The sequence below is a fragment of the Brienomyrus brachyistius genome, chromosome 24 (assembly GCF_023856365.1).
Source record: "Brienomyrus brachyistius isolate T26 chromosome 24, BBRACH_0.4, whole genome shotgun sequence".
Lineage (NCBI taxonomy): Eukaryota > Metazoa > Chordata > Actinopteri > Osteoglossiformes > Mormyridae > Brienomyrus > Brienomyrus brachyistius.
The window spans coordinates 7,432,888-7,457,996 of record NC_064556.1 but is presented as its reverse complement, the minus strand read 5'-3'; the positions used below and the strand labels follow the sequence as shown (position 1 = coordinate 7,457,996).

At 46.8% G+C, this 25,109-nt stretch overlaps 1 protein-coding gene across 6 annotated transcripts in view; it reads left to right on the top strand.

Moving 5' to 3' along the window:
- Window positions 1-9,239: 9,239 nt before the first annotated feature.
- Window positions 9,240-25,109, top strand: part of LOC125719964 (glutamate receptor 4-like) — a 39,981-nt gene continuing 24,111 nt past the window's right edge. For all 6 annotated transcript variants that reach the window (XR_007385253.1, XM_048994874.1, XM_048994873.1 and 3 more), the window contains exons 1-2: window positions 9,240-9,913; window positions 10,721-10,879. Coding sequence is in view for 5 of the 6 variants with exons in the window: in XM_048994874.1 (XP_048850831.1) it covers window positions 9,826-9,913; window positions 10,721-10,879 (247 nt within the window). In the remaining variant the exon portion in view is untranslated. The remainder of the gene's footprint in view (window positions 9,914-10,720; window positions 10,880-25,109) is intronic.

Sequence of the window (25,109 nt, the reverse complement as noted above, 5' to 3'; positions counted from 1 at the left end):
CTCATCCTCTAAATTCACCCCCTAGTCTTCATCCTCTTCCTCGCCCTTCTCTAATTCTCACTCTTCTCAGTCTTCCTTCTCCCTCCATTGTTCTCCATACTGAAAGCTTACTGTACCTGTGGCTTATTTATAGCGCTCATGCTTATTGCAAAGTGAACTAATTATCTAAAACCGTTTTCACATGTGACAGTGTGGCCATGCAGCTGGAAAAATAGTGTAAACAATAACCATAAATGTGTATAGTTTTACTAGGAGTGTGTTGATCATTTGGAAATTGTGTGTAAAGCAATTAGCTGTGTTTACAGTTCTGCAAAAAGCGTACTGTGCAGTGGATTGTATTTACACATTAGCAAATTGTGTGTTACGAAAGTGCAAACTGAGTGCAAAGCAGTGTTTGTCCTTTTAATTTTGCAATCTCGGTGAGTGATTTTGCTATAACTATTAATAGTTTTAGAAATTGTGCTATAAGAATCATTGTTAGTGTTTAAGCATTCAGAAAAAAAACTGCAAAGACATGGTCAATGACAGTGCCTCTGATTTCATGGCTGACCACTGTTCTTGGTCGTCTCTGACGTTGCCCACCATTTCCTCCTCCACACCTACGTCCACGTCCACGTCCTCTCCAGCCTTATTCCATTGTGTGTTAAAAATTAAGCCCAATTTAGTCAGTGCTTTGGGTTTGGAATTCAGCAGCTGTCGCTATTTTGAAGTTCATTGCTTAATCAGACACTCTGATGTGATTTTGCTGTTACCAAATGATCACTGTGACTAGTGTTTTGCAAAAATCCTTTATCAATGAAAAGTGATGCGCAAGCAATAATAACGTGGTTTCTGTTGTGCAAAAAAGTTTGCTGATTTGCTTATATCTATTTGGAAATTACATCTTGGACTAATGGCATGGTCAATGAAGTTAAGTGCCTCAGAAAAACTGTAGTATAATTGTATTCATCCATCCATCCATTTTCCAAACCGCTTATCCTATTGGGTTGCGGGGGGTCCGGAGCCTATCCCGGAAGCAATGGGCACGAGGCGGGGAACAACCCAGGATGGGGGGCCAGCCCATCGCAGGGCACACTCACACACCATTCACTCACACATGCACACCTATGGGCAATTTAGCAACTCCAATTAGCCTCAGCATGTTTTTGGACTGTGGGGGGAAACCGGAGTACCCGGAGGAAACCCCACGACAACATGGGGAGAACATGCAAACTCCACACACATGTGACCCAGGCGGAGACTCGAACCCGGGTCCCAGAGGTGTGAGGCAACAGTGCTAACCACTGCACCACCATGCCGCCCCCTAATTGTATTCATATTGTATTAAATTTTTTGTACATAACTATTTTTTTTACTGTAGTTTTTCGGTTTCCAAAATAGCTCAACGTGCAAAAAAAAGGACCACAACCACGGTAAATGTTTCTCTACATGGCAGCAACGGTTTTGACTGGTAGTGTTTTCAATTATTTGCTATTGTGTGTAATGACTGATTTTTGTGGCCTGTGTTTTCTATTTTTTAATCAAAGTTCACCACGGTGCAAAACATGTTTTGATGAATGAGAATGTGTTTAGAGTTTTACAAAAAGGGTGATCTGCAGACTGTGTCTAACTAGGTGGACACTGTTTAAAGTTTTGCCAGAAAAGTGACAGATTCAGTAAATGAGCTTCGGAAATGGGTAGTTTGGTTTCACAAATGAGGCTTAGTATTTTATCAATTCAGAAAAATTGTAGTGTAACCGGGTACAGACATTTTTGGTAGACAGTAATGTATTTTACTATATTTATTTTAATACTTTGGTTTCCAGTTTTGCAGCTCAACATACAAAAGACCATATCCACTGATTCAACAAATTAGTTTTGGCAATTGGCAGTTTTGTTTCAATAATGAGGTTTAGTGTTTTTGCAATTCAGAAAAACTGTAATACAAGTCATCAGGTGTAGAATGAATGACTTGGCATCACCCTGTGAGTAGTGACAATCAGGAACCCACTCGCAGTTATTAAGGTCACTTGTGTAACAACATGAAGCAGAATACGGTAGTGTAGGACACAGTATAACAGAGTGTAATTGGCTACAGGAGGGTCTAACCGCATGAACAAGCAGGTGATTATGTGTGCGTGTGGGTGTGCGTACATCCTGCACGGGGTCAGCCTGTTGCTGTTTCACATCTCATATTCATCACAGTCCGCTACTTGCTACCATGGTGACATCACCATGAAGCCACACCTCCCACTCATGAGTGAGACCTGAAGTGTTCTCTGATTGGCTGATGACCGAATCGTCTGCATGGCCACTGCACCTGTCTCAGGCTGGGCAGGACTTTTCACACCTGCTCCAGATCTGGGCACTATCCCGTAGGATGGGTCTGCGCTGAATGTCAGGGTAGGGAGTCTGCATTGCGGTCTGCTTCCTATCTGCCTGGGGCTGAATCCAGCTCACACAGAGGCCTGAGGTAAAGCGGCATGCTGCGTACGCATGCTGCGTCTGCACATACCTGCAAATCCAGAGTGAATTCCCACATTTTATAAGATGACCCCCATTCACCAGCCATTGCCACTATTCTAGGTTAAGAATTTGGTGTGTTTAATTTGGCAGCCTGCGATTGGCTGGTGGTCTCGGGATCCGCCTCTCTGTGAGAAACATGGCAGGAAGGGCTCATGCGAGACAGAGCATGGTCATGTGAGTGGCCATGGCGGCCGTCAGCATCCACATTCCCTGCCTCCTCGAGCCACAGGGGGGCACTGTGCCCTGGCCAGGTGGGCTGTTTACATCACTGCTCCATTGGTATTCACTCCGAGTAGCACTGCAGTAAAACACTACAGCTCGCTCCAGGTGCCGTCCCCCACACTGTCCTCTGCTGCTGGTTGTGACCCACGACCCCCCTGTATGGATCAGCCAAGCATTGGGCAGGTGGTTTGCTGGTATTCCCAAGACTGGCTCGCAGTTATTATTCCAGAGTGACCGGCTTACGGAGTGCGGCCATCCGAAAAAACCGCCAAGTAGACACCAGTGCAAAGATGGCCACCGTTGCCTGTATGACCGCTGATCACAGACGAGGCTGCACAGAGTTGAGCAGACAGACCCAGCAAGCCGAAAATGCGGCAGGTCCGACCCCCGCGGTGAACGCGAACCGCTAACGTCTCAGTCTTCCACAGTGGTGGACCAGACTGCACTGGCACTGTGAAATATACCCCACCGCTTGCACAGCAGAGCTCCAGAGGTTTGCTTTGGCTGTTACAGCTATCTACGAGGCTGAGATCCACAGCTAATTACTGAGTGTGATTAAAATAATTAAACAGTTTTGGACCGGAGACAGTAAGCGGTGCCCAGCCAGTGTATCTGCTTCACTGTCCCCCCTTAGCCTCTGGGGTCAATACGAATGTGATCACACGCTCATCGCAGTCCTTAATGGCACCTAAGGAAGATGCATCGCGGTCGTGGCAGTGGACGTGGAGCACGGCCTCGCTGGACCTGAGGGGCAGCTGACGAGGCCACGTGCTGCTGTCGTATTGGCATCTCTCGCGCAGTTCATGATGCGATGCAGCATCGTGTACGTGGAGCTGCACTATTTTACACGTCATTAATGGGCTCGTAAACGACCTGGTGAAGGACCCGACTAAATTAGCTCCTAAAACGGATAATTATGGATCAGCTTCACCCGGATCTGGCCGCCTAGCCTGCATCTGTCTGGGCTCAGAGCCACCGAACCCCCCCCCCCCACCACTCCCTGCCCCACACTCAGGCAAGGCTCACTGTCTCCCCAGGGACAAAAGCTTGGCACAACTGAGGGCGGCTGGCAGAACGGGCATACACATGCGTACACACACAGCTACGGACCGATACACACCCAGGCACACACAAAAACACACACGCATGTTTGTATTCTTATCTTTATGGGGATCGTCCAGGTCATTTCTATAAGCAAAACCGTAATCCCAAATACGACATCCTTATCCCCTAGCTAATCCTACCTTAACCATAAAAAACAGAAAAATGTCCCCACAAGGTCAAAATAACAGGTTTTGATCACATTATGGGGACATCTGGTCCCCACATTTTAATATATACACACCTACAGACATAGACACACAGGGAACAGACGGATGGATGGAGACACACACAGACACACAGTTATAATAACAAATATAAATGTGTAATGTTTGTTATTAATATATGCTAAATGGACAAAAGTATTGGGACACACCTCTTTGAATTCGGGAGATTAATTCAGACCCATTGCCACAGGTGTATAAAATCAAGCACCTAGCCATGCAGTCAAGTTCACAAACATTTGTCATTCTGGAGAACTCAAGCATGGTACTGTACTGTGTTCGGATGCCACCTTTGAAATAAGCCAGCTCATGAAATTTCTTCCCTGCTAGATATTCCACGGCCAAGTGTCAGCTGCAAAGTGGAAGTGTTCAGGAACAACAGAAACTCAGCCATAAAGTGGCAGACCATGTAAAGTAACAGAGCGGGGTCACCGAGTGCTGAGGTGCACAGTGTGGAAAAGTCACCAATGCTCTGTTGACTCAATAGCTGCAGAATTCCAAACTGTAAATAATGGTATAGGGTTGCTTTTAAAGGGGTTGGACTAGGCCCCTTTGTTCCAGTGAAGGGAACTCTTAATGCTTCAGCATACCAAGACGTTTTGGACAATTCTGTGCTTTGAACTTTGTGGGAACGGTTTGAGGAAGGTCCTTTTCTGTTCCAGCATGACTGTGCCCCAGTGCACAAAGCAAAGTTCATAAAGACTTGGTTGGATGAGTTTTGCATGGAAGAACTTGACTGGCCCACACAGAGCTGTGACCTCAACCCCACTGGACACCTTTAAGATGAACTAGAACAGAGACTGTGAGCCAGGCCTTCGTGCCCAACGTCAATGCAAATGACCTCGAAAATGCTCTTCTGGATGAATAGGCATGAATTCCCACAGACGTAATGCAAAATCTTGTGGAAAGCCTTCCCAGAAGAGCGGCAGCTATTATAGCTGCGGAGGGGGGGCCCAACTCTATATTGATGCCTATGGATTTAGAATGGGATGTCACAAAAATTCCTGTAGGTGTAATGCCATTGTGTCCCACTACTTTCGAGCATATAGTGTATATTAAAGTTGTTAAGGTATGTTAGGATGCCAAGGTATTCTTCCATGCTGCTTGTGAATGATCTATGAATGCATTATGAATGTGCACTGAATGTTCTATAAATGCATTATAAAGGCATGATGAAAATACAGTCAATGTAAAGCATTGCACAGGTTTTTATCACATTGTGTTTCAGTCTTGTCCACAGAATGTAAGAATAACAACACACGCACACACACAAACGTGCGCATGCACACACACACATGCACACGCACACACACACACACACAGACACACACACTCATACTATATCATGGCTGTGCTTGATATGTGCCTTTCCTACCCTGCCACTGAACTCCTTCTCCCATTCAGCCACCAAAGACCTGCTCATCTGACCTCATATCAATAAACTTTTACCCTCAGCGATGGTGGGTCGATACCCCTGGGGGCAGTGGTCATTGCTCCCCTGCCGGCATTAATGGACCCAGCGACCCAGTCTGGATGGCCCGTGGCCATGAATTCACTCTAGCATCCCGTCACCGGGCATGTTATGGATGGACAATATGTGGATGGACTGTGAGCAGACGCTGAGCCAGACAGGAAGTGATGTCAAGAGAGGAAGTCACATGTCACATATGCTCACATGCTAGGTGTGGCCACTCCGAATAGCTGCTTCCTATTCTGACAGCTTAAAAGGCTGTAGCGTTAGCATTAGCATATTACCCTCACTTTAACCACACTTCCGATCCCGCTACTCCATAATGGGCTTCCTGGCTCACACCCAGGGCCAATCTCTCAGTTGCACCCCTCCCCCCAAAAAAAACAGCACTCAGACATAAGTATTGTGCCACAGTGTGAACCATATCTGTCTCATGGGTGGAGATATTTTATCAGAGAGGGGAAGCTGTATTTGGAGAGTGTGCTGTTTCTGGAGAGTGAGTGGATGTGTAGGGTGAGACTGACATGGGGGGGGGGGGGTCTTACAGGTCTCTTCATTAAGAAACCATCAGATGCTAAAAGGCATCAAAAAAGAAAAACCTTCATATGCCGATTTAGCACAATATCCACCCACTGAATATTTTCTGTATTATGTTCTCACAATTAATTACCGTCTAGTGTCACAGTCTCATCCGGTGCCAGCAGCTCCGTCGCAGTGCCGCACCTTCAGAAGCCGGCTCCCAGCCCGGTACCACCCCCCCCCCCCCCCCCACAAAGCTGCGTGACCCACATCATATTACAGGCCATGCCCAAATCTGATCCCACCCACTGCAGATTATGTGACTGGGGTGGGGGGGGATGTGTGCACCAAGGCGGCCTGGAGAAAGAGGTGAACTAACTTTTATAATGATCCTCCCTTCCTGCAGAGGAAGCCCTGAGCTGTGCAGGCGTTTTGGTCCTTTGATTCTCCGCTGGGCAAACCATGGGACTGGGTGAGGAGCTCGGCCAATCCGTAAGTCCATCGCGTGCGTGATGACGGCAGTGTTGTGTCCAGGATGTCGGGACAGAGTAAATGTACAGGCAGGCAGGTCATTGGGTATCATTTGTTCATCTCTCCCATCCACAAACAGGTGTCTCAGAATGAGCACCGTAACAGGCAGGTTCTGCTCCTGTTTCCTCGTGGTTAAACCGAAACCAAGGCTCAGAGCTTGGCGGTTTTGTCCAACTGACATCAGCAATAACAGCGGTAGGGAATGTCACCACCAATCAGCTCCCCCAACCGCCCCCCCCCCCACCCCCCGCCTAATGTGGACCGAAGCCTATCCCCATACTGGTGTGCGTGGCAAGAAACTCAACATTTGATTATCAGATTAATGGCACTGAGGGGACAAAAAAACACACACACAAGTGTGGTTACAGGTGTGTGTGAATGTGTGTCGTTGGCGTCTCAGTGGGGACCCAGTGCTGCAGGAGGTAAAGGATCGGCCCCCGAATTTCCCAGCATCCTGTCTGCGGACGGACCCCTGGTAGGAATCCCTAGCCAGAGCAGCCCCCGGGATACGAACATCTGCCTCTCCTGACAACAGCCTCCCACTTCTGCCTTCTGTAGTACGGCTACACAAGATACAGGCATAATGAGATATAAATAACAGATACGAGGTACATCTCCAGAGGCTCATGCTGAATTTTGCGAGAATAAGTCTGGTGGACATGGAAAGGAACACAAATGAGTTTCAGGACAGAGTTGAAATATATCTTTCCCTGGACTGTAACATGCCTCCTTTCTCAAAACCGTAACACAAACGTCGGGGTTAAATGCAACGGAAAATTACAGCCTGTGAAATTACAGGCAGTCTATGCTGCTTATAAGAATATATCTGTAATTGATTTTAAAACTACAGCCAGGAGCTGCATGTTTGCTACCATGCTCCATGATGGGGTGCGGTTAGGGGGGGGGGGGGGGGGGGGATGGGTAATGCATAAGAGGACACTCAGAGAGCATGTGAACCACTTTTACTACATTTATATCTATGTATTTATTAGATTCTTTGTCCAAAGTACAAGTGAGGCAAATAGCACAAGTCACATGTAGCTATGATTGTGCCACAGGTCAAAATGAGTACACAGAGCATTCCAGCTGAGACACATACAGACACACACACACACTGCGCATGCCTGGCTGTATTTTTCTGCATCTTAATGACACCCCCCTTCTTCAGAATGACCAACTGATTGTATTCAATCAGACTTTCTTGGGCTAAAATGTTCTGCCTTAGTTAAGCTAAATTGGACTGTCATCCAGCTGGGTCCAGAGGTAGAGGAAACCACAGGAGATAAGGGCTGTTTGATATCATCAACCTCAGTCTCCATGAGTCACTGTCAGCTTTCGTCATGCACGTGCCCAATCCTTCCTACAGCACTGCACACTGACCATACTGTAAGCTGGTCCTCAGACCCTGTCCGTCCTATACAGCACCTAAATGGTCAAGATATCTGGTAGACATGGAGATGAACAGCTATTATAAGAATGCAACTGATGGATTAAAATTCAGTGTTTCTCTAGGCGGTCTGGCAGGGCTTACGGTCCCAAAGCCATGCACGTGTCAGCCCGGCCTTTGGGATTGCAGGCTCCATTGGAGGAAACGTCTTCATGAACAGCATCTCCTTGGCTTCCGGCAGCTGATGTCACATGCCATATATGGGCAGCCTGCACTGCACGTTACTTACAGAACAGGGATGTCAAACACATGTCTATGGAATCAGCAGTCACTGAGTACAGCTGCCCGATTATTATACTATACTGAAGGAGTTACTCTTCCTCCTTGACTATGATATTCTGCTCTGATATCTAGCCATAAGACAGGCATCTGAGTCATGAATCCCACCGATTACAAAAATCTTAGGAGTGGTTAAACATTAATTGTTGGGCTGATGTAAATACACTGCCGATGGAACCAGGCTATGCACGTTTTAATTTTTTTTTCTTCCAAAAACAGCCCTTCAGACAACGTCTCTCGTATCCTTGTGGTACTCGTTTGGCTGTAACACAAATGCTTGAACACTGACCTTGATAAAGCAGACATGCATATATATATATATATATATATATATATATATATATATATATATATGCAGGGGAGAACGCGCAGCGGATGGCCTGGGTTGGCGCAGCGCCGTCTACTTTTCACCCGAAGGGGACTGAGCTCCAGGACCAAGGACAGCGCGCGTGCAGAGCGCGTGCCCTGCGCCTGTTACTGAGCAGCACGAGAGAGGGGCTTCACTGCCATTGCACTGACATTGCATGCGCACGTTATGGAGCTTTCGAATCAGCCGTCGAATGCAGATATTCTGAATACATATACATTATAATTTAAGTAAATATAACCGCGTAATCCGGTGCCCCACCTTCCGGAGGCAATTATGCCTTTAATTTCGGGTTTGCATATGGAAGGAAACTTGTGAATTGACAAAGATTGTGGCTGCGGGGAGGGGGACACTCCTCTTTGCTGACGAAAGCAAAATGCAGATATTGTAAGTGTCACTTATGGATCCCATATTCTGCCGCTCCCTACGTCAACAAGCCGACATTGGAATAAATGAGTTGTGAGTTTATTTCTGAGAGAACCTTGTGTCATTTTATAAGGCAATTGCCCCGCCCCCCCCCCATCTGATCATCATTAAAATGAGAAACTGTAAACGAAGGGCTAACAACAGAGCGATACGCCTATACAATACAGTGATAAGCTGCACTGCTATAGTGCTGTTTAGCATATTACTTATAGGACAGATTTGCAGTGGTTACACTGTTTGCAACGGCACAACCAAATATGAGTGTTTGTAGTGTGTTATAAGGGAAGCGCTGGGACGCTCTTGAACAGTGCTGGTCCACTTCTTAGAAATCCCCAAAACCCGCGCTATAGAATGGTGATGGTCTTTAAGGAGAAGTGATTACCTTGACTAATATGACTGCACAGAAGCGGGCACCAGGCTCCTGTTAAAAGCTGCTCATTGCCCCACTGATAATTCTTCAGAAAAGAGGAGCCGGACTGGGAAGAAAGGGGAAGTGGCCGGGAGAGGAAGCTGCCGGGGGAGGGGTCGCCGATAGGGAGCGGGGGAGCGCACGTCTCCTCATCCACTCCGCCGCTAGACTCACAGCTGGCGAGACTGCCCGACAGAGTCGCACCGGTGGCCGCGGACACTGCGGGAAAAACAGTCGGAATGGATTACTAGTGGTCGGTGTCTGCTTCTTTCCGCGTGTGACATCGTCCTCAATGTCTCTCAACATTTTTTAACAAAACGAAAGATGAAAATTACTTGGAAACAGCTTCCCTTGGTATTTTCCGTTTTTTGGGGGGTAACTATGGGCGCCTTTCCGAGCAGCGTTCAGATCGGTAAGTGCGTCCGCACGGGCATTATGCTGTTTTTTAATCTTGCATGGTTCCTAGTAAATATGTTCCATAAATTAGTGAGAATAACAGAAGAGTAACTGGTGCATGTCTTTTTAATCGCTACACATATAAAGGAAAAATAATTGACCGAGATGGATTGTAAAGTAAAAGCCGCATGCAGGTCGGATGCGTCCTGCGCACCAAGCCGCACATAGCGGTCCGAGCGACGCGTCTGCCTGCTGCTCCTGGCGCGTTCCCCGTGTTCCCAGCTCACTACTGGCTTTTAAAGCGCCACTGCCGCATTCCAGTTACCAGCCTGCTATGGGATGTTCTCCCTGCACCAGTTACCGCCTGTGTCTCCAGTGTATATTGTAAATGTCGTGTGAATCTGGACATAAGCGTATTGTCTTGTAGAGGAGCGTCTCTTCTTCGCCTTCCACGGGGTGATTTCATTTACTCCAGTGCCGCATCATTCTTTGTGAAGTACGGGCGGCTGCTCATATGGGATCCTTGTAGCTTACTTTCTGATGATGGAGATACAGCTGATGTGGTTTGCAGCATGAATGGTTTCATGGTTTCAGTTTTTTTTTTACTATCACTGCAAATTCTGTTTAACAAATAACCAATTATAAAAAAAAAACCGCAGCATTTATCTCGGGAGAATCTGGCACGGCACTGATCCAGTTGAATACACTCGCTTGGCTTCAGCTGCCCTTGGAATAATTGCACCGTGCAGCAGATTTAACAGCAGATTTCACGGCTGTCGCTGGTGTTTTTGACTAAGACATGTCTTCACATCTGTCACGGCAGGCGGGCTTTTCATCAGAAACACGGACCAGGAATACACCGCATTTCGCCTAGCCATATTCCTGCACAACACCAGCCCAAATGCGTCGGAAGCACCTTTTAATCTGGTTCCTCATGTGGACAACATCGAGACTGCCAACAGCTTCGCTGTGACCAATGCCTGTGAGTAGCCTGCACATTAATCCATTTCTGGGGGGTGTGTTCACATTAAGGACTATGGGTCAAAGGTGACCGGTCACAAGGGTAGTCAATGTGATCTGTCAGTCTCTATACTGTGCAGTGTATACTTTATTGACGTCTTTCTTAGAATGTTGCGCAGTTTATGCAAACTGTCATCTTTCCTGCGTGAATGACGCCAATAACACTGACCGATTTATAGTGTTTTTAGTTACTGAAACCAGCCACTTTCTCTTCTCTGTATAACTATAATATGGGTGTGTGCACTTGTCTTTTCAAGTCATGCTCCTCTCAGGATTAGTCAGGCTCATTCAAACAGGTTGACTCATATAAACTATATCAGGCCAGATCATCTTTAGTCAAACAAGCTCAGTGGGAACTGGGCTGAGTTGTACAGGATCAGTTAGGAAGGCTCAGTCATACCGACTCAGTCAGTCTCAGTCTTACAGGGTCAGTTAGTCAGGCTCAATCAAACAGGCTCAGTTACACCAGATCAGTTAATAAGACTCAGTTAGTCACGCTTAGTCATACAGGATCAGGTAGTCAGGCGCAGTCTTACAGGTCCAGTTAACCAGGCTCAGCCTTACAGGATCAGGTTAGTCAGGCTCAGTTTGTCAGGCTCAGTCATATAGACTCAGGTGTATAGGAACATTTAGCCAGGCTCAGTCGTACAAGATCATTTAGTCAGGCTCAATCATATAGGCTCAGTCATACAGGAGCAGTTAGGCAGGCTCAGTCATACAGGAGCAGTAAATCAGGCTCAGTCGTACAAGATCATTTAGTCAGGCTCAATCATATAGACTCAGTTTTACAGGAGCAGTTAGCTAGGCTCAGTCATACAGGAGCAGTTAGTCAGGCTCAGTCATACAGGAGCAGTTAGTCAGGCTCAGTCATACAGGAGCAGTTAGCCAGGCTCAGGTTTATGGTCGCAGTGGGTTATGCAGGCTGCTGATGACTTCAGATCTCTCTACATATAAATTCATTTTACAGCAGAAACAGCAGCAGTGCCTCAGGCATTCTGTATCTTCTTGCCCTTTAATGTTTAATGAAGTCCTCCCCCCCCCAGCACTCAGGCCTTAGGGTCATGTCACCAAACATAATGCTCGCAGGCTGGCTGCCCAGCCCGTATGTGGCTGAGGAGGGCGACTCTCCGTTAGAGTCTGTGTTTGTCGCCATTCTGCAGCGAAAGTGAGATTTATCTGCTTTCATCTGTTCTCTTATGCGTTGACCTTGAGTACATCTGCAAGGTTATTCCTTTGGGGTGAGCTTGGAATAAACTCCTAAGGGTCCACCTTATGTTCTTTAATTAACCTAATTTTGGTTTCTTTTGGTCAAAATAAAACAAACGATTAACTGATTAACCAGACCATTCTGATTTAGTCTGTTAATTTCAAGGTTTAATAAGATGGGTTGCTAAATTATAATAGAATTTTTATGTTTGAGAGCAGGTTGTCGGCTATGCTGTCATCCACACGTTTGACCCCTGGCACAGGTTCTGCAAAGGTCTTTTTCTTTTACATGAATATGTCATTGTTATGACATTATTTTTGTCTGGTGGTGGCTGTGAATCATGTATTTTGCCAGCCTTGTTTGGCCTGTTATCATGGAGCCTTTATATGCCATTTACCTGATATCAGTTATGTACATAGCAGCCATTTCTAAGCTGCAGGAACCTACTGCTATTACAGCCATATGGCAACAGAAATCTACACAAATTGTTTCTCTCTTTAGAATAGGGTAATAGTGGTTCTGTACCTGGACACAGTAACCTTATACTCAGAAGTCAAGTTGTCACCCGTCTTAGCACTTACATGTGCATCCATGCATGAGACAGTTAAAGGCATTATTAAAGTATATTAAAGTATTTAAGCTCAGATGCAGTGAGATGCGGCATGCGAGCAGTGATGGGACAGGCCAGCCAAAGCTGGGTCCATGGCAGAACTGTCACAACGGCACCTCCCAGTGCATGACTGCACAGGTGAAGATCATGCAATGTCCTCAGCACGGTAAACATAGATAAAGGGCAGCTAAAGGACCTCCCAATCCACCCCCCCCATATTAGAATGTACTGGACAGGGTTTGGTGAGCATGCTGGGACTGATCTTTGATGCACTGCGAGACATGGAGGGAAACTGTATGGAGATAAAGGTGGAGGCTGGATAGAATTGCAGATGAAGGCACCCATCAAATGGAGGGGACTTGTACCTTGTACTGTAAAACTCCTCTTCAGCAGCCAGGTTTTATTTAAAAGATCCCTGAATAAATTGACCTCGGGTCAGACTGCAGTGTCTCCTGCCACATGCATTTGCTGCATGCACAGCTGGCAGCGCAGAGCACAGGCCACGTTGGGGTAGAAGCTGTCTTCCTGCGGCCGTCACTCTGCAGTCCCTCCCTCCCTCTCTCTCTCTTTCTCTCTCTCTCTCTCTCGCCCTCCCTTCTTGCTGCAGTTGCCTGTGTTGTCACTGGCAGCAGTGAGATTAAAGGACGGAGGAACTGCGTAGAATGAAAAACGAGGGGCTAGCTGAGGGACGCAGGCGAACAGAAGCTGCAGCTCCTTTCCACAAAATAATTAAATACAAGTGAAAATGCACCAAAATCCTTGTCCGGCTAGAGGGAGGGGGCATCCGTGACTCACCCCCCCGCCGTCCCTCAGGCGATGATAGCATTAACAGCAGTCTCCATATTAATTCACGGTATGCAGGCACTCGGGGAGACACGTCTTGGCCCTGGAGCTGTATGCCAGGCAATTTTCATTACAGTCATAAGGCAGCCGCTATCGCATATAGCTCGGCCGCAGAGGGACGTGGCGGTCCGCCCCGGTAGTGTACCTTCTGCATGGTTATCAGGGCCGTGACGCTGGCAGCCACTGTGTCAGGCAGGTGCTGCTCTTCTGCTGAAGGGTGGTTTTCCTCTACAGCCTCCTGAAGTTCTCGTCATGGTATTAAAGAGTCCTATGGAGTGGTTCACTTTCTGGAATCGTGTTTTTCTGCCGCTCATCAGATGATGAGAATCATGGAAGCCTGCAAGGCAATGGGATTAAAGGATCTGCCCCAGGTTGAGGGGAACCACAGCATGATGGGCTCTGACGGCAGTGCTACCACTGGGAGCAGAGGTCAAACAGATTCCTCTGTATTAAGGTCTACATGCTCACACAGAGATTCCTCTGTATTAAGGCCTACATGCTCACACAGAGACTCACCTGTATTAAGGTCTACATGCTCACACAGAGACTCACCTGTATTAGAGTCAATATACTCACACAGAGATTCCTCTGTATTAAGGTCTACTTGCTCACACAAAGATTCCTCTGTATTAAGGTCTATATACTCACACAGAGATTCCTCTGTATTAGGGTCTGCATGCTCACACAGAGATTCCTCTGTATTAAGGCCTACATGCTCACACAGAGACTCCTCTGTATTAAGGTCTACATGCTCACACAGAGACTCACCTGTATTAGAGTCAATATACTCACACAGAGATTCCTCTGTATTAAGGTCTACTTGCTCACACAAAGATTCCTCTGTATTAAGGTCTATATACTCACACAGAGATTCCTCTGTATTAGGGTCTGCATGCTCACACAGAGATTCCTCTGTATTAGGGTCTACATGCTCACACAGAGACTCCCCTGTATTAAGGTCTACATGCTCACACAGAGATTCCTCTGTATTAGGGTCTACATGCTCACACAGAGACTCACCTGTATTAAGGTCTACATGCTCACACAGAAATTCCTCTGTATTAAGGCCTACATGCTCACACAGAGATTCCTCTGTATTAAGGTCTACATGGTCACACAGAGACTCCCCTGTATTAAGGTCTACATGCTCACACAGACATTCCTCTGTATTAAGATCTACATGCTCACACAGAGACTCGCCTGTATTAAGGTCTACATGCTCACACAGAGACTCACCTGTATTAGAGTTAATATACTCACACAGAGATTCCTCTGTATTAAGATCTACTTGCTCACACAAAGATTCCTCTGTATTAAGGTCTATATACTCACACAGAGATTCCTCTGTATTAAGGTCTACATGCTCACACAGAGATTCCTCTGTATTAAGGTCTACATGCTTACACAGAGACTCACCTGTATTAAGGTCTATATACTCACAGAGATTCCTCTGTATTAAGGTCTACATGCTCACACAGACTCACCTGTATTAGAGTCTACATGCTCACACAGAGACTCGCCTGTATTAAGGTCTATATACTCACACAGAGATTCCTCTGTATTAAGGTCTACATGCTCACACAGAGACTCACCTGTATTAAAGTCTATATACTCACACAGAGATTCCTCTGTATTAAGGTCTACATGCTCACACAGAGACTCGCCTGTATTAAAGTCTATATACTCACACAGAGATTCCTCTGTATTAAGGTCTACATGCTCACACAGAGACTCACCTGTATTAAGGTCTATATACTCACACAGAGATTCCTTTGTATTAAGGTCTACTTGCTCACACAGAGATTGCTCTGTATCAGGGTCTACATGCTCACACAGAGATTCCTCTGTATTAAGGACTACATGCTCACACAGAGACTCACCTGTATTGAGGTCTATATACTCACACAGAGATTCCTCTGTATTAAGGTCTACATGCTCACACAGAGATTCCTCTGTATTATGGTCTACATGCTCACACAGAGACTCACCTGTATTAAGGTCTATATACTCACACAGAGATTCCTTTGTATTAAGGTCTACATGCTCACACAGAGACTCACCTGTATTAAGGTCTATATACTCACACAGAGATTCCTTTGTATTAAGGTCTACTTGCTGACACAGAGATTCCTCTGTATTAAGGACTACATGCTCACACAGAGACTCACCTGTATTGAGGTCTACGTGCTCACACAGAGATTCCTCTGTATTAAGGTCTACATGCTCACACAGATTCCTCTGTATTAAGGTCTACATGCTCATACAGAGACTCACCTGTATTAAGGTCTATATACTCACACAGAGATTCCTCTGTATTAGGGTCTACATGCTCACACAGAGACTCCCCTGTATTAAGGAGTAAACTCTATGGATTGCGTGAAAGGCTTTTGGCTCCTACAGAGGACCCATAATGGGATGATATGCTGCAGGGGTGAGCAGCAAGTGAGAGGAAGCCTCACCTCCTTAAATCACACAGTTGTGCTGCAGCCATGAAGGCACTGCCTAACCAGCTTTTGTGGCCTGTGGCGTGTCGATCTGTGGCTCTCTCTCCACGCTCCTGCTCAGTGTACACTGCATTTTCCTCATCCAGCAGGAAGAGACTCGTTCACTCGGTGAGCAGTCCAAGGGCCACCGTTCCACTCCACTGTGAAAACAAATTCCTTCAGCTGCTCTGCCTGTCTCAGTGTGTCCCTGTTTCTCTCTCACCCCTCCCATATTTGTGCTTCTCTTCTATGCCAAATCAGATGCTAAAACGTTCCCTCTCCCCGCCTGCAGACAGTGTGAAAAGATTGAAAGATCCCAGGAACACATAGGGAAATGATGTACGTCAGGTGACCGCGTGAACAGAGGGGGTCACGTGACTGCATGAAAAGATCATGTGACTGCATGAGTGAATGATGTGGAAAATAAGGAACAGACACAGCCATGTGCTTGGAATACTCTGGCTGTGTTGAGCTGTGAGGGTGGGGGGGAGTTGCAGTGGGGGTGGGGATACCAGGTATAGACAAACCCGCTTGCCAGAGGGATACAAAGGGTTCCCATGGTAACGGCTGATGAAATAGTTCAGCCAGTCCCTGGGGGTTATGTCCATATTAACTGAGACATCTAGTCAGCAACAGAGTCCTGTTTTGTTGCCTAAAAGGACTCATTGTGTGTTTGTGTGGGTTCCGTTTTTTTTTGTAGCTATGTTTCTGAGGGGTTTATTAATACGTTTTAATGGCTTCAAAAATTATGGGCACAGCATTAATGATATATTTTATAGCACTCCTTCGGCCTAGTTGAGAGGGGTATATATGTTACTCAGGCTCAGCTATGTGATGTACATTTATTACTGATGCTAAGGCATCTGATGTACAAGTATTATTAAAGACCAGCTGTGTGATGTACAGGTATTACTGAGACTTGACTGTGTGATGTACAGGTATTACTGAGTCTCAGCTGTGTGATGTTCAGGTATAATTGAGTCTCAGGTGTGTGATGACAGGTATTACTAAGTCTTAGGTGTGTGATGTACAGGTGTTACTGAGACTCGGATTGTGATGTTCAGGTATTACTGAGTATCAGGTATGCGATGACAGGCATTACTAAGTCTTAGGTGTGTGATGTACAGGTGTTACTGAGACTCGGATTGTGATGTTCAGGTATTACTGAGTTTCAGGTGTGCGATGACAGGCATTACTAAGTCTTAGGTGTGTGATGTACAGGTGTTACTGAGACTCGGATTGTGATGTTCAGGTATTACTGAGTTTCAGGTGTGCGATGACAGGTATTACTATGTCTTAGTTTTGTGACGTACTGGTTTTACTGAGGCTCGGATTGTGAGGTGCAGTTTGTCCTGAGGGGAGGCGTTTGTGTTATTCTTACAGAGGGTGAGCTATATCAAGTACAGCAGTAACTGGGAGTAGGAGATGATAAATTCCAGCTGAAACGGTGCTTCAATAATACTCGTTACTGTCAGTAATGGGGTCGCAGCCATGCAGTCTGTTTCTGATGAGAATTTATCGAGCTGATTGTGTTGACTGCCACACACCTGCTAGGGACAAGGTGCTGGGCCATTTTGCGGGCGTGTCAGTGTAATAGAAAATAAAGCTGCTCCAATATGCAGCATGCATCCCCCCCCCCCCCCCCCCCCCAGAGGCCTGCCACTGCCGTAGAGTGTGAGGGCCAGGTGGTTCACAGAGGGGGCCTGGCACTCTCAGAAACAGCCTTCATGCTCCTAAATGCACTTTGCCAAATTATTGTCATCTGTCGCTTATTAAATAACACTTTGGAATGACGCCCCCCCACCCCCCCCACCAGCCCCCGCCCCCCGATGCCCCTGTCCTTTCCCAGCCCTGTCCACAGCGCCTGACTACCATCAGCTGCTGTGTGAGCATAATTACCCCCGGGGGGAGTGTTTGGCGGGGGTTGGGGGTGCCATACCTGGATCTCAGGATGCATGGAGGTCATGGTTCAGTAATTGCAAACACAATCCAGTGCTCACTGGGGGAAGCCCACAGCCCCCCCCCCCCCCCCCCCCCCCCCCTCCACACACACACACACACTTCCGGGCACACACACTTACACACACAGGTACACAGAAAAAGAAACACACCACAGTATAAACTTAGAGAAACGCAAACCTGCAAACAGAAACACACTCATGTAAATTGTTGTACGTCAGCATGGCCCTTTTGACCCTCCTTGTGTGCTGATTGGCTGCTTGGTGGAGCAGCTGTTTGTACCCTATTTTGGCCCCTGAATGCCTTTCAGTATAGTGTGATTCCACCCTTAACAGGATCCTCACCCTCTACCTGCTGCCTACCTAAAACCTCAGGGTCCGTTTTGTTCGTATTTCCATGAACTACTTTTCAAACGACGTGCTTCTACCCTATTAGCGTTTTCATCCTGGAACAATGTTTGCAAGTTTATGAAAATGGATTGGTTTTTTTTTTCTTTATAGGGTACATCGCAGCAACAAATCTGCTTTATTTGTCTATTCTGTTTTTCAGAAAAAAGTGACAATTAAGCTCTTGTGTTTATTAAATTCTCTTTCTTGATATTATCAATTTACACTTCACAGTAAAATACAGCTAATAAATGTTAGCATGCCAGGAGAGGGGGAGTTGGAGGGCCCCATGGAGTGTTTTGCCAAGGGCCCCCAGAGTCTCTAGAATCGCCTCTAATGATCAGACCCCTACCCTTCACAGTGGAAACACTTAGAACTGGCTTCCAAATGAGCCGTTTATGTTTGTAAACTAGTTACCACTCCAGACACGAGTCTCCATAAAGAACATATGTTCCTTCAGAAGAATAACCCACCACTACAGTACCTACACTCAAAATGTATGGCCTGGGAATTCCAGAAATAAAAAGAAAAAAAGGAATAAAACAATAATGTTTGGTGATTTTTTTTTCTTTTAGTTTCTGCCAGAGAAGGTAGCCAAATTGAAGGGTTCCTGAATGTCATGCCTTTTCCCTTAATGACGTAGTAAAATTGATAAACTGACAAATGCCCTAAGGCCTGTGATTCTTTAGAGTATGTGCTTAGCAGAAAACAAACACTCCTTTGTAAAGAAGGATACGTGTAAAAATTGCTGTGCAAGTCACTTTGGTCTATCAATAGAGTTAATAAAAGCCTGTTTATGCAAAACATTAAGTCTGTGTTGGGTGGTAAACCCAGTCCTATGAGCAGAGAACGGTGAACCTCAGCACACTGACAGACAGACAGACAGACAGACAGACAGACAGAGAATTGGGCACACAGACAGGCAGAGGGACAGACAGACACACATACAGTCAGACAGGCAGATATAGACTGTTACACAGAGAGACAGACTAACGGAGAGGGAGACAGACAGAGAGGCAGACAGACACACATACAGTCAGACAGCCAGATACAGACTGTTACACAGAGAGACAGACTAACAGAGAGGGAGACAGACAGAGAGGCAGACAGACACACATATAGTCAGACAGCCAGATACAGACTGTTACACAGAGAGACAGACTAACAGACAGGCAAACACTAGCCCCTGCAGCTTTCCCAGAGACTCTTCTGCAGCCTGTGATGTCACACATCAAATCAGCAAGCCCAGTCATGGGTGAGGAGCTCAGTCTGGAGCCATTTTGTTTGCCTGAGTGGCTGTGGCGACCTTAACCACAGCCACACGTGGTAACCACAGTAATTATCATGGTTTGTCATTTTTCTCCCGCCTGTGTGACTCACCTCATTCACAATGTGCGCATGTGTTAAGTGGACTGTGGGGGACACTTGGCATTCTCGTCTAAAGGCCAGCTGCTGAGTGACAGGCCTTTGGGGGGGGGCTCTCCCCAGCTGAGTGGAGTAGTGGTGCTTTACTGTGGTCAAGGTCACCAGATCCTATGCTGTCAGTAACTCATCACAAACAGCACAGTATGAGTCACCATACCAGCAAATGGCCAACTAGCTAGCCCAGTGATAAGCTAATTAGCTGGCTAGCCCAGTGATAAGCTAATTAGCTGGCTAGCTCAGTGAGGCTGACTCAATGGTGGCAAACTCAATGATAGGTTAGTTAACATGCAGAGCAATTGCTTTGGGTCAGAATGGAGAGCAGAGGCAATATAGCTGCCCGGGACACAGGTCAGACTCATAGGAATAGGAGCCTTTCTTTCTTTCTTTCTTTCTTTCTTTCTTTCTTTCTCTCTCTCTCTCTCTCTCTCTCTTTCTTTCTACAGAGGGCTGAGTGTGTAAATCAGTGTATGGCACCTGCCAAACCACACCCCTCTTTGTTGTGCTCTGACAATGGAAGAACTTACATAAAAAGCCAGGTGAGTGAAAGACAGGAATAGAGGATGAGAGCGTTTTCAGGAAAAAAAAGTGATTATGAGAATTGTACCGTTGTTCCCCCATATCCACAAGTGATACCATCCAAGACCTGTCTCTGACACCATGGATGACATCTACGGACCCCATATATAACATGATTTCTGTGTATATACATATGGAAAAGTTTAATTGATGAATTATGTACAGGAACACATCGCCAACATTAAATACAGTAATAATAAAGTACATCCATCCATCTTCCAAACCTCTTATCCTGTCGTGGGGGTCTGGAGCCTATCCCGGAAGCAATGGGCATGAGGCAGAGAACAACCCAGGATGGGGGGCCAGCCCATCGCAGGGCACACTCACACACCATTCACTCACACATGCAATCCTACGGTCAATTTAGCAATGTTTTTGGACTGTGGGGGGAAACCGGAGTACCCGGAGGAAACCCCACGACGACATGGGGAGAACATGCAAACTCCACACACATGTGACCCAGGCGGAGAGGTGTGAGGCAACAGTGCTAACCACTGCACCACCATGCCGCCCCCTAATAAAGTACATGGTTCATTATTATACAGTACTGTAGAGTACTGTACTCTCTCGAATGAAAGGGATTCTGGCATTCTTAGTCTGATTCTCAAAAGATGATATAGCAATGAAAAAATACCATACATCAAGGGATGACGGACCAATGAAAATCGTGAAAATTGCGGGTACTCACCTGCATACAGTCTGTACTCGCTCAGTACGTTGTTTGAAGCTTATGAACCATTTCTGGAATCTTTAAACTTTTTTCTGCAGTAAACCACAGATAACTGAGATCGCAGATAGGGGGGGTCCCACTGTACTGTCAATTACCAGTCAGGTTTAAGCCAAAGTAACCAGTAAGAAGTCGGTGTACGCCAATGAAAAATAAATCACAGTAATCCCTCCCACTGCAAGCTTCATAGTCCCTGGACAGGATGGACAGTGTAGGATGTGTTAATGTGAATAGGACAGTTGCCTGGAAAGACATTCACCCAGAGAACCTCGGATCGTGACTGGATCTTCATGATGGGCACCCAGAAATGGTGGCCATGGCTGAAAATAGATCTGCGAGAATTTGATTACTGAAGGTCATCTCTCTCGGGCTGAGATAAAACTGTGCCGACTAGCTCCCACCTTGCACTTACATGCTCTGGTCAGAGTGCTGGTCGAGTCCTTCATCTTGTAACAATATGTTGCTGCTGCTGTTCAGATAGTCAAGAAGGATGGTTCATCTAATGGCTCACTGCTCCGTCCTGAGCATTTATGCGGCCGGATACAGCGACATCCGTGATGCTAAAGCATTTCGATATCTTCATCCACCTTTTTTGCCGTATCAAGACAATCAACAGGGGGCAACACATAGCAAGAGGAAAGCCGATTCTGTCTTTAGACCGTGGTTCTGTGGGAGCGTAAGTGATGCCGACAGGAGGCTGAGCTGCATAAAGGACATTGTTATGCCTGGGGGTGTACAGAGACGAAGCTGGGTAACGGAGTCAGCAAGGCTGCTGCGTAGGCCGTCCTGTGGGGGTTTGCCCCAGCGAGAAGCCCCTACGTTTCGTTCAGCCACTCTCTTCCTTTGCTGTTGAAGTTTGGCAGTCTGTGCGAATCCTACTCAGTGCTCAAGGGCGTGTTGCATGATGTCAGCCGTAAGTATTAACTCATAATTCTTCATTCTGAAGCTGAACCCACCCTTAGGCTGGGTTCATTAAAATGGATGCAGCGTACGGACATGATAACAGCGCGAATGGGAGGGGAGCCTAACCGGGGCTCCGTGTCGCTTATCCCAATTGGCTAGGCCGAGTACCCTGGCTGTTTCTGATTGGATGGCTGGGGTCCTGGATGACCTGCTTGTGCATTTCAGTGGAAAGACATTGAGTGGGGCTGTTCGCGGGATCGCTCATGCGGAATTTACTTCCAGGAGACACGAAAGGAGTGACCCTTCCAGCATGAAGGACGAACGTCTCCAACTGGGCCGCCGATCCACGGAGTAGCTGGGGAATGAAGAGCTAGCTGAGGGGAACTGCGGACGGACTCCCACAGGAGCCGCACAAAGATGATATTTTAGATATATTTCTACGTATCTACTGCACTCGCATATTATGGGAATCACCATGGGAAGCATTTTGCGAATTTACCTGCCTCTGAAGTGCTTACGGCCCAATGCCCGCGCTGGCCCACGGCCAGCATGTTAAGCATGAACATGGAGCACCTCAGAGTGCCATAAACCACGTGGCGACGGATCCACTGAGCTGGCAGCTTTGTGCGGCAGGCGCCTTCTCTCCTGAACAGCTGTCTTCCAGAGACGTTTTATCGCCCATGTCTCTGGCTGCCGCTTCCTGCGTGGCAGATGGCAGCATGGCAGATAACATGCCTTCAGACGGGTGTCCCGTTGGGATTGGCAGAGAGGATTATGGGAGAGAACACAGGGGGAGTGTCAGCAGCCCCGCACCCTCATTTTACCTGGGAAATGTGCACAGCGGAAACCCCACATGGGACAGAACTGCAGAGGCACACTGTGTAACGGTATGAGAAGCAGAGACTTGATCCAAAGACCTGCGGAGTCACTGCTCCCAAGGGGCCGTATGGTTCTGCCGTAAGTCCCCAATCGCTTGCAGTGATAAGTCAGGCTGCCTCCGTCCCTGTGCAGGGAGCTGGCTCCAGATCCTGGAATCTGTGGCATAAATGACTAATTGGGGAGCCAGATGCTTTAGAAATAGCAGCAAATTTGCTGCACCGGAGACCAGTTTTGAAAAAGAAATAAAAAAAATAAATAAATAAAATTTGAGAAAGACGTTTGGCAACGTAAGGTTTGTCTCAGGGCGCTCAAGGTGACTTGGAACTAAAGCCAGGGGGCTGATTGGCGATAAATGTGAGGCTGGGTCTTCACTGTAGCTGTGTCCAAATTCAGGGTCTGCATTCTTCAAAGGACACAATGTAAGAGGGCACTGGGCTACATTCTTCAAAGGTTGAATGGGAAGCATTGCCAATTTGGACGGTCTGGCTGTCACCAGCTGTTCCTACCCGTAGCTCTGAGTCACCCCTCCTATCATCTAGCCAGGACACACCCACTTTACCACTGCACAATGAATCTCGGGGTATGTTGGGATGCAAAGGGTCTATTGGCTGGATCCTTGGCGACGCTGCAAAAGGAGGACAACATTTCTAGGTGGCATTTGAACGGGCCTTGCAAATGGGACAGCCTCGTTGCCTTGCTGTGATGCTTTCAGTCTTTGAATGTTGTCTTTGAAGGGCGCAGCCCCTGAATTACAACAAGCTGTTCATTGTGATTGGTCAGTAGTTAATTACGACTGACCTGTCATCATTTATCATGAATGGATTGTTTAACAACTGCCAATCATCACATAGTAAGACATCAAGGTTAACTTAGGACTTGGTTAGTTTAGCAAAGAGGACAATTAGAAGCTGGGGTTAGCTTAGCATGCAGCAGAGTCAGACAGCAGGACTCACTTAACACACAGCATAGCCAGAAGGCAGGGTTAGCTTAGCATGCAGCCCAGTTGTATGGTAGGATTATCTTAGCAGGCAACACAGTCAGACAGTGGGATTATTTTAGCATGCAAGGCACAGTCAGACAGTGGGATTATCTTAGCATGCAGCACACTCGGATGGTAGGATTAGTTTAGCTGGCAGCAATAGTCAGATGGTAGGATTAGCTTAGCAGGCAACACAGTCAGACAGTGGGGTTAGTCTAGCATGCAGCACAATCATTCAGTGGAGTTAACTTAGCATGCAGCACAGTCAGACAGTGGGGATAGTTCAGTATGCAGCACAGTCAGACAGTGGGGTTAGCTTAGCATGCAGCACAGTAAGACGATGAGGTTACTTTCGGATACATGTGTAGCACTGCTGTGATTTCGGCAGCTGTGCCATCAGTTTTCAATTCCAGGCTGAGAACAAACATTCCCCAATAGCTCAGTTACACTGACTGAGAGGTCACTTGCTGTCTTCATATGCCAGGTGGGATCCCCATGTCAGTCCAGCTCTGGTTTATCCTCAGCTGCACTGGGCCAGTGCTGGGGCACCTTCACCATCTAACACTGCAGAAATCCATCATTCAGCTGAGTCAGTGGAAATGTGTACATGGGTTTAAAAGAATCTCTGTCTCTATGGTGAGTCAGGGCTGGAGCAGGACCACTGCTCCTCAGCTCTCCTCACTGACTCTCAGCACTCCTTACTGCTCCTCAGATCTTCTTACTGTGTCTCAATGCTCCTTACTGCTCCTCAGCTCTCATCCTTTTTCCTCCAATACTCCTTCCTGCTCCTCTGCTCTCTTAATTGTTCCCCTTCGTTCCTTACTGCTCTTCAGCTCCCCACACCGTTCCTCAGCGCTCCTCACTGCATTTCAGCGCTCTTCCACTATGAATTATACGAATATACGAATATGAATGCATGGTGAGATGTCTCACCAGAGTGCAGTTGTAGAAAAACAGCTACCTTTATGATTCCGCTCGGGAGCCAACAACAGCTGAATGGGAAAAAAAATAAGCTTTGATAATTTTGCCATATCCGAGTGTGTTTTTTCAAAGAAAAACAATTTGTATTTAACTGACTGCCTGGCATATTTTGTACCAGATCATAGAATATTAATAATACTTAGGCTGCAGCCTTGGACTGCTATATTTTGGCTGCATTTATCTTGGTTTTGCCCTCCCTCTAACCATCTCTCTCCTCCCTGCCCTACTCTCTGC